At 39.3% G+C, this 10939-nt stretch overlaps 1 protein-coding gene across 1 annotated transcript; it reads right to left on the bottom strand.

The window, feature by feature from the left end:
• Nucleotides 1-3013: 3013 nt before the first annotated feature.
• RIDA (reactive intermediate imine deaminase A homolog) lies at nt 3014-10933 on the bottom strand. Its single transcript, XM_008924047.3, has 6 exons — nt 10846-10933; nt 6902-7007; nt 6266-6320; nt 5448-5516; nt 3887-3942; nt 3014-3473 (listed from the first exon to the last, which is right to left on the bottom strand). Exons 1-6 carry the CDS (start codon nt 10905-10907, stop codon nt 3411-3413), a joined length of 411 nt encoding a protein of 136 aa, XP_008922295.1. The 5' UTR covers nt 10908-10933; the 3' UTR covers nt 3014-3410.
• Nucleotides 10934-10939: the final 6 nt, after the last annotated feature.

Raw genomic sequence — 10939 nt, 5'->3', positions numbered from 1 at the left:
GTAGTTTGTATGCTAAGACCTAAGAGACAGTCATGATACTTGCTTCTCATATTAGAGAATTACAGAGCTTAGCCTTTTTGTTTCAAAGAATAGAATCAAATAATAAAAGTCTGCTTAAAAAAATAAATGTTTTATACACCTCTATGGAAGGCTGATTGTTTATGTTGAGAACTGTTATAGCTGTAAATGAGAGGTTTTTTCAGTTATTCTAGACTTCCTGTACCAGAATATGTATTTAGATCAGAGCCATTCAAAAAAAGGCTCTGATCTAAATATGTAGTCTAAAAACTACAACTGGTCTCCACCTAAAAAATCGTAAAGCTAAAAGTGAATTTTAGTTCCTGACTTTTTGCACTGATATTAATGTTTTTAATGGAATCAATGTGTTCTGCCTTGTTAGCTGCACCCAGAATGCATTTTTTTCCAGGTGTTTCACTTACATTTCAGTCTCAGACTGACCCTTACTATGTAAAGCAATGGTGTATTAACATTATTCCTACCAGGGAAGTCTCCCAAAGGAGTTCCATAAAGGGCTTACATCAGCCAAAGCACATGTCAGCACTCCAAAAAAATATCGAAACTGCCATCTAGTGTTATGTTCAAGGTTGGCAAAGAGGCAGCACGGCACAGGTAAGGCAGAGAGGTAAGAAGGGATAACCACAGTGATTATACAAGGCTGAACTTAGCTGATGTTCAAGACTATTGAAATCAGCTGATTTACAGTAACTTGAACTATTTGTACAAATAAGTGAAATAAATTCAAACAATACAATTATATGTGAACAAAGCTGTTACAGAGAACCCCAAATATAAATTAGAAATTAAACTCTATTTAAATGGAGTTCAAATGTAACTTCATTCAATTATATTATTCTTATTAATTGATAAAGTGAAGCAATATCTGCTCTTTGTTTCCTAGAAAGTCATATCCATACTAGTATACTAACTCCTTCCTAACAAGTCTGACCATGTGTTTTCTTAGGAGGGATTGCTTATTGTGTCAGAGTTGTAGAGCATAAAGACATTAATAGTATAGCCAAGGAGACAGAACAAAAGCAGAAGCCAAAACTAATAAAGTTTATGTGTAGGAAGTTTATTTGCAGAAAAGTTAGGTACTTTTAAAAAGTTGTTTGGAAGTTCACTGTTGAAATACTGAAAGCATTGTTTCGCTTCTAATAAAAATAAGTATCTCCCATTTTTTCAAGGGAAAGCAAGATAATACTGTAAAATATCACACATCACAAGTATATGCTTACTGTGACAACCTCATTATGAATGTTTTTTCTATAAAGATACAATTTATAACCTCAGTGAAAAGCAGAAATGGCCACTTCCCATCACATCCAGGAGGGTTAAATAGGGCTGACTTCCTCACAACTTTCCAACAGCCCATCTGGTGTACGCTAAAGTGATACCAGGAATGCATGAGAAATACAAAATATTCTTACTGCAACTGAAGTAACAAGATCTGGAAAGCAGAGCTGGTGAGCAGGAAGGTAAGAAACCACGAGTGGGACACCTACAGTTTATCAGGGATGGAAGATGATTCACACAGTGTGGCTGTGCTATTGCATGCTGGGGGATTTTCAGACAAGGCAACATCTGCATGTGCCATGGCAAGATTGACAGCACCATGGTGCTGCCAGATTGGACTCTTCTTGTGTGCTTACCATATGAAAACCATTAGCCAGGTAAAAGTACACAAGAGGAGCATCAGTAGGCTTTATGCACAGAAATGCACACACAGAACTGAAGTTTGGGGTCGGAGAGCTGAACAGACAGTATTGGGACTCGCCATGTGGCAAACCACTGTTATGCCTTCTCCTCACTATATTACTGCTTTTGTGCTTACCAATATTAAGTGAGTGTGATAACACAGGATGGGACTAGAAATAGCTTCTGATACGCTCAGTCACGGCACTCTGGCATACAAACAACTGCCTCTGGAAGGAGCAGCCTACGAGATTCCCTCTTGCAATACATTGGATTAAGCAGGTACACATCTCCACCATTAAAACAGGACTTTCTCCAAGATGCTGTTTATAGCTATTTTTACTTTCTACACAGAGACAGTGAAGACACAGTGACAGTAGCATCCACACGCAATCTGATGGCCATCTTCACAGAAGAGAGCAAAAAAAAGATGTTGAGGTGGACAGACTACAGCAGGAAAGAATTTCTGCTCATTTCCCCCCGAATAAACCAACTGTCCTTAGTCATGTGGCTGTGGGGAAGATGGAATCAACTCTGCCATGAGGCAGCTGACTTTCAAACAGATACTTAAAAACACAATATCCATTGCTACTTGGTTAGAAGATCAGTAGGGATGGGATAACTTACTAGCAGCACCAGTCAGACTTCTCAATATGGCTTAATCACCCCATCAAACTGATGCTTCTGACCTTAATGGCAGCAAAAAAAGAGCAAAGAACTGTAATGCCACAATTGCTGAAATCGTCCTGTCTTGGAGAATTTCATCCTTAGCTATTAGGAGAGACGTAATAAGCCTATTCTTCTGGTTCAAATTATTTCTTATTGAGTAAGCAAAATGCGGATTTTTTTTTTTTGTAATGGATAATCAAAGCACAATCAGGAAAAAAAGTTTGTCCCCAGAATAGACAAGCACATTTTTGCAGTTGCAATTATATTTTATTCTCATTAAACTTTTTTTTTGTGGATTTTTGCTTGTTTTTTTTTTAAAATCAAAACACAGTCAAAGTTGAATTGCTATGAAAAAATTATGAAAAAAGTTCAGGTAGATATTAATTTACAGTTGATTTATAAAGTTAGCACTTCACTTGAGAAAAGCATAATTTTCTTATTTCTGAAATTAATATTAACTTTCTTAAACAGTTGCTTACATATGAAAAAAAGTGACTCCCAACAGTAATCTATTATGTAAAGAAAGAGGTTAAGACAATTCAGAAACAAATGGAGTAAAATTCCCCAAAAGTGAAAATATGTCCTATGCAATTCAAGTGTTCTGTTTTCTCATTTCTGTCATTTTTTCTTATTTAAAATTGTTACTTACAAATCATTATAGTTTTCTATGTCCAGATCACACATAGTATAACTTATGACAGTATAACTGTTATAAGTTCACCCAAACATATACCTTAATACCTGAATATCCAGTGACCATCACAAAGTGGGCCCTGTCCTGCAATCCAGATCAGCTGATTTTAGCAGGACTCCCACAGGTTTCAGGGTTTGCCAGCAGAGAACTCACTGTAAGCTCATATTTTAGAGAATCCAAGGCCCCAATCCGCAAGAGGGCACCTTTCCTTGGTAAATTTACTACTTTCAACTGCATGTAACTGCTGTTAGTCAACTGTAGGAATGGGATGTAAGAGAGAAGTATTAATCAAATCCAAAACTGCTGCTGTAGGATATCCAGTCTCTATTTATAGTCAGGCTGAAGCATCTTGGAGGGGTCCCTGAATGGCAATAGCTTCAATCTCAACTCGGGCACCCTGTGACAAAACAATGAAGGAACATATTAGGAATTTAATGTACCTATTTTATGAAGAAAGTGGATGTACAACACAACCTTGAAAGAACAGTGATATTTGAGAGAGATTACACTTCTGACAGATTTAGCAAGGTTAAGTAATATTGACAATTCACTTTACACTTACTCAAGTATCATAAGCCCTTACTTCTAGTGTTGTAGCTATCTTCCACAATAAAGAAATTTATATCTCATATTCAGATCTCTGATAATGTGTGGGAATAAGACTGGTATACTTAGAAAAAAGCTTATTAGGAGTCTCCATTAAAATAATTGCGATTGAAACTATTTTAGAATAAGAAAAGCTGTCAGAATGCTTCAGAAGTAAGGTATTTCAGAAGGGGGGTTTTTTGTAGGCAGAAAAGTGACACTTACTTTGGGCAAAGCAGCAACTTGATAGGCTGCCCTGGCTGGAAAGTTTGCCTTGAAAACTGCAATTTAAACAGAAATATCCACTAATCACTGAACTCTGCTTGATAAAACACAGTTCAAAGTAATCTGTATAAAATGCAGTCAATTTGAACAGTTCAAGGCTACAGGTCTCCTGTGCCAGCTATGATTTTTCCCTTTTTGGTTTGTTTTGGTCACTGACTGCTCTCACATCTCAGCAAGCTATCATTCATCACTAGGAAGCCAGACGCAGTTGTGATCTAGTGACCAGTGATACTTGCACTCTGCTGATACTGCAGGGTCTTAACACCAGCTTGGCTGAAAGTGAAAGATTAAATCAGAATGGTGATCTACAATTGCAAACACCAAGGAGTAGGAGATGGCTCTTTCATAGAAAGAGCAAGAGAGAGAAACAGGCCCCTGCCAGAAGAGTCATGAGCAAAGTCAACAGCAGTCCAAACTTACTCATCTCAAAGGAAAGCAGAGAAAAAAATAGGCCCTTGGCCTATTCCTCTGTGTCCGCTTAGACCTGGCGGTCACAGGTGTTAGAACCGGGGGTGAAGCAGAGGGAAGGGTACTGGTAAAGATGTAAGAGCTGAATTTGTAGAATCATAGAATAACTCAGGTTGGAGGGAACATTTAATGCTCACACAGTCATATCTACCTCCCTGCCACGGCCAAGGACATCCTTCATCAGATCAGGTTGCTCAAAGCCCCGTCCAACCTGACTTCAATCGCTTCCAAGGAGTTTGCATAATTAAAGGAAACTTTACTCAAAGCTGTTAATCGCTGAGATAATAACTCACAATGAAAGAACAGCAACTGCTTTCTTGAACTACAGGTAGGAGGCAACACATAACTGTCTAGTTGGCCTGTTTTTACCCTGCTTAAACACACAACCATTCCATTTTGACATGCAGAAGACTGTGTTGATTGCTCATCAATGAAAGACTTCATTCAAGATCAGATGCTGCTACCCAGTTAAAGCCAAAGGAACATAAGGAACTCCTGTGCATATTCTCTCAAATTCTTCTGCACAATATGGGTCATTGGCATCACCTATTTCAGTTTACATTCAGTTTTGTTAACCGAGCATTGTTTGTTTTTTTATCTCAAGGGGAGCAGTGTGGTTCATCTTTGTATAAAAAATGAGCCCTGTCCCATACCAATAACCCACAAATTGTTCAAAGATATAAACAGACTTTAAAGAAATGGAGATCCAAAATCTAAAATTAAGCATTTGAAGGCTGCCTACAGTAGAATTATATTAGGGACAACTGAGCATCTATAGAGATAGAGGCATGAAAGATCAACCTGGAGGGATAGCAGGAGTTGATCTTCACAGGACAGTGAGTGAGTGAGATGGTAGGTCGCAAATTTACAAGAAATTAGGTTGATGCTTGCAAATGAATTTTTTTAAAATTTCTACTGGAATTTCAAACAACATGGAACTGCATCATCTGAGTCATTCAAACACTTTGAATACCATGAATATAATTTGTTACACAAGCCATTCTGGTAAGACAGAAACAAAACATCTACTTACATTGCTTATAAACATCATTAATATCATTGTAGTCCTTCATGTCTGCCATCAGAACTGTAGTCTTCACAACTGGAAATTATATAACTGCAGTTATTTTAGACCTCGGCCTTGCATACAAAAGTTGAAAAACTTTAATGCATTTCTTGCTTTTATTTCATAAAGTTCTCTTGAGTAGTCTAAACATTTTGATAAGTTTTCCAAACAGATATGGACCATTAGAGCTACAACCTAAAGAACCACCAAAAAAAACTGAGTACCTCGTATGTAAGAAAACTTTAAGGACTTGAGGCATTCCTGACCAGCTCTGAAAAAGCCAAAATCTTCCAAGAGGCACAGAACTGACAAGCAAGTCAATTAAAAAAGCTGTTGAAAACTAACTCTTGGCAACAACTTATATCATATATAATATCTGTTGTGAAAAAAAAATCCATAAAAAGGCCTGAAAATACAGTCTATGCTAGAATTTTTTGCCCATGACTGTCTAAGGCAGCATTAATCCTGGTCTGGCTGACTATTAGAGTCCTCCCCAAAAAAGTACTGAAAGTGTCTAGAATATTAACACCATAGACACAAGCCTTCTTTTACCTGGAGCAAAGCCTAGGATGCTTAAAATGCCTGTAGTCAGGTGCAGCTCTGTCTATACCTAAGCTTTCCCAGCTGGAGTTAAAGTATTAGTACCAGTGGCAGAAACTTTCAGTGAAGAGTAGTGTTCCATTGATACCCATTGCAAAGATCACTTTAAAGGTCACTTGATTTTTTTTGTATTTTAATTCAGGTAAAAACAACTACTTGTTTGCCACCATCATAGCACCACTTACCATTGCCATAGTCACAGCCTGCAGCTTTCAGGATTTCTCCCATGTTTTTTAGAGCCTAATGAAAAATGAAACAAAAATCTTTTAACTATCAGCTGGGTTATATCTATGTAAGTATGCAAATACGACTTGTAACTTGGCTGCATCCATGTTATATTGTAAGTTCACCCAGCAAAACCTCAACTGTCAAAACTGACCAAAATAAAAACTAATAAAAGCGAGCCTCTAATAAACCATAAATATTAAATCATCTATTCATTAGATGTAAATTTATGATGCAGCTCCATCTCATCTTATTCCATCTCTTTGCTTTTGGAAAATAAATCTTTCCCCAACTCAAGCCAGGGTTTTTACTGGGGTGTGAACCTTTGTTACAAACATTGATTCTTTCTTACTTTCCTATATAAAAACACTTCCCAAATCTATGTTTTTATGTCATAAAAACATAGATTCCTCCCCTGACCTCCAAGTTGTCCAAGCAGAAAAAAGACAGGGTTAGGATGGAATGACTTTTTCTTGCTTTTTCCTCATCTGGAGGATGCAAAATGCACTTTCTAGTCTTCTCGATTTCTCACAAGTCCACATTTAACTAAACACATGCCAATCCCAGTACAAGTTCATTGCTAGAAGACTTCTTACCTGCTTAGCTTCCTCCTTTGCCCCTCCAGAGACAAGCTGCCCAGTGGAAGGTTCTAAGCCTATCTGTCCCGCAATGTACATTGTCCGGTCCACCAGCACAGCCTGGCTGAAAACACAAGTCACACTGTAGGTTTAATGTTTCCCCATGAAAACATCCAAGTGTCTGAAAGCACGTGTCAGATTTTCCACAGTAGTTTACAATATCTCAGGAGACTGAGGTTATGCACACACAAGATTGTACACACAGTCATACACTCAATAGGTGTATGCTTTTGGAAGTGCCAAGGTTAGGCCATCTATGGAATTGCATAGACCTGTTTTTGAGGAAATAAACCCCATTTCTTGCAAAGGTTCAGAGTATGAATGCAGCAACACAACACTAAACTGACCTATAGATTCCACACTGCAGACAGCACAGATGCAAGGCAGAGTAAATAGACATTTTTTGCACACGTCTAGATAAATATTCCATCCTAGTTTGAGAAGCAGACAATACCTTTTATCCACATCTCAGCTGCAGAGTGATGAGGGGAATGAAGGGAAAAAAAACCACAAAAGAAAGAAAAATCAAAAGAGGGCTCATTAGAAAATTTAAGAGTTTTCTTCTCAAACAGGCACCACAGTAATGAGTTACAGCTGTGAGGTGACACCCTGCCCACTAGTTCTTTGGCAGTATTCTTCCATCTGAATTTGGGCAGTCAGCAAAACACCTTGATCGCTCCATCCCCAGAACAATCACTCTCCTTTCACCAAATAACCTGAGTGACCTGTTGGCTGGGTTAATTCAGAAGAATGTAGAATTAAAGCTAGTTGCAAAACATTTTTATATAAATGTCAGGTGTGTTTTTGCTGAAGCAGAATTAGCAATTATTAATGTCTTTAGTTATCACAAAGAGATTAAAAGATTAAAACAAAGATTTAAACTACCTAGTAAACATTATGCAAGAAACATAATTTAATTCTCTTCAGCTAGTAATTAAAAATATTTTGCAAAGGAACTAGAGAAAGATTTTTTGAAAGTGTTTGTGGCGTGTCAATACCGTTTTTCTTACCTCTTCCATTCCACAAGAAAATGCATTGTTTTAACCATTCAACAAGTCTCCCAAGCTACATAAACTACTCAAGCACCTCCCTTAAGTATCTGAAGGAGTTTAGCTTCCCTTAAATGTCAGTAGCAATAGAAATGGACACTTTCAGAGTACATTTTTATGACATCTCTCAATTGAGATTGACTCAGTTGGATTGTCTCAATCCAACCTCACAGGTGACACACCTGATTTAGGGACTCAGTAAAATGATTAGGGTCAGGCAGTTCAAACAGGGCCATCATTCCCATCTTTCCTTTTATCCCTGTCCTACATTCTCCTGTAATTTCATAAGGGGAAAAAACAGTCAGTAACTTATTGGATGTGGTAAAATATGTTACAACTATTTTTTCTGTCATCAACTAACAAAACTGGAGTAAATCATGGAACAACACCATTTAAAGATGAGAAACTAGTGAATAAAATAGTTTTCCAGCTGACAGTCTTTTTCATAGAAAATATGTGCCTGTACACACACGCTTCTTTAATTTTCTTTCCTACCATGTCCTGCTTTGTTTGAGGCACAGGCCCTCAACGCATAAACTTCTGTTCTGTTTGAAGCACAGAGAACCATGCAACAGGAAGGTATGAGCCCTCTAGAAAAAAAGACATTGTCTTGTACTGCTTATTATAAAATAAATGACATGACAAGACGTTTATCTCAACAGAGGCCTTAGGAAAATCCTAAATCACAAATAACTAGGGAAAAAACAAGCTGAAACCTTCTGATACCACTGCCAGACCAACATCTGCAACAGCCTTATTGGGTCTCCTTCTCTGCTCCTCCTCAGCTTCCTTCTCTTGGTATGCTTACTGATGGACTCCTCCATTCACTGAGACTAGTAACAATTTACCAACCAAGGGGTACAGTTCTACTGCAGTCAAATGCATGAGTGAAGCTCAGAGAAACTTCAACCACACAAACCCCAGTGGCAGTTATTTCTTGTGCAACTTTTCTGCTCACTGGACTTTGACAAGTTTAGCAAAATCTGATAAACTAAGTTAGTGATAAACTTACTGATGTTAGTTAGACCTGTTGTACAATTAACAGGCAGCATAATAAGAAGTATTTCATCAAGCACTGTCAATAAGCACAAAATGTTGGAGTGCAGTTAATCCAAAACAGAAGTGGAGAACTATAACGAAGACCGGGCCAGTGTGGTGTGTGTGTGTGCAGCAGAAGAATCATCACCTTTCCATGTCTTAGATGTTCTCCTAACGCCAAGCAGTGCCGAGCCCCTGGCTGCAGTACAATAACAGTTTATTGTTTACAGAAGTTAACCTTCATGTCATGTCTCTCGGCTTCCAAACTTTGTATTTTTCCATCTTTATAATGTCTATAAGGAACACACAGTTTGAAGCTCAGAAAACTCAGGACACAAAGTAATGGAGACAAAAATGCACCTGGAAGGCAATAAGGTACTATTGGGAATAGAAAGACTGAATGCAGAATTAAAATTTCGTATAAAATGCCCTAGTAAAAACCCCTCTGTACCTTAGCTATAAGAGTATGCTATACTGATTGAACTTTTTTTTCTCATCCCTATAGTAAAGAGAAACCCTTCTGCAAAGAAAAGTGGGATTTTTCTTTTTTTTAAATTGCATGCAGACCTGCTGCAACAACAAACTTGTGAAAACATTGAACAACATCTTACATATTTTTACAGCAGTTAGTTTTTAGACTGAAAAGCATTTACAAACATTCAAAATAAGGAAGGATCCGCAATTCTGAGGCACTGAACTCTCCATCTGCCCAAGCTCACCCTGGATCAGGCTCAGCCTTCCCTCTCCATCGCCTCCATAGTCAGCACTCTCTGTAACTTCCCTGCGCAACATGCTTGTCTCTAGGCAAACACATTTTCCTGGAGAAGAATCATTCTTCCTCTTGCAGTTTATTTTTCATTCACTTCTTGCCACTAATTTCAGAATTATGTTCCCAAACTGACTTCTGGAGGGGTATTTTAAAATGATTAGGGGACATCCCCCTGCATGGCACTGCAGCCCTGCTCCTACTGCAGGACTCCAGGTGTTCCGGGGGTTACCAGGAGGGGACCAGCCCCTGCTCAGGGGTCCTGCCCTCATCTCAGCCCCTGGGCTGCCTGACAGACCCTACCGGGATCTGCCAAAACTCCACCAGCAAAACATGCTTCTGCTTCTCCCAAGAGACCTCTCCCTCACAGAATCACAGAATTATTAGGGTTGGAAGAGACCTCTGGAGATCATCCAGTCCAACCCCTTGCTAAGGCTGGGTCACCTAGAGCAGGATACACAGGAACGTGTCCGAGTGCGTTCTGAATGTCTCTAGAGAGGGAGACTCCATGACCTCCCTGGGCAGCCTGTTCAGTACTCTGCCACCCTCAATGTAAAGAATTTCTTCCTCATGTTGAAGTGAAACTTCTTGTGTTTTAGTTTATGGCCATTGCTCCTCATCCTGTTGCTGGGCATCACCAAAAAGAGTCTGGCACCATCCTCTTGGCACCTACCTTTGAGATACTTATATGTACTGATGAGATCCCCTCTGTCTTCTCTTCTCTAGACTAAACAGGTCCATCTCCTGGAGTCTCTCCTCACAAGAGAGATGCTCCAGACCCTTCATCATCTTTGTGGTCCTCTGCTGGACCCTTTCCAGTAGCTCTTTGTCTTTCTTGAACTGAGGAGCCCAGAACTAGACAAAGTACTCCAGATGTGGCCTCACTAGGGCCAAATAGAGGAGCAGGATCACCTCCCTCAACCTGCTGACCGCACTCTTCCCATGCACCCCAAGATACCATGGACCCTCCTGGCCGCAGGGGCACTGCCAGCTCATGGTCAACCTGTCATCCACCAAGACTCCCAGATCCTTCTCAGCTAAGGCATTACCTGTAGGGACCCAGTGCAGGGGCCTTGGTAGTGCTGATTATTTTCTTCACAAGCGAGGCCATAGCTGGCGCTGGTGCTGCCGTCGGTGCCGGTG

The sequence above is a fragment of the Manacus vitellinus genome, unplaced genomic scaffold (genome assembly GCF_001715985.3).
Source record: "Manacus vitellinus isolate BGI_N305 unplaced genomic scaffold, ASM171598v3 scaffold_1_pilon, whole genome shotgun sequence".
NCBI lineage: Eukaryota > Metazoa > Chordata > Aves > Passeriformes > Pipridae > Manacus > Manacus vitellinus.
The sequence above is the reverse complement of the archived record's forward strand: the minus strand, read 5'-3'. Positions and strand labels throughout refer to the sequence as shown.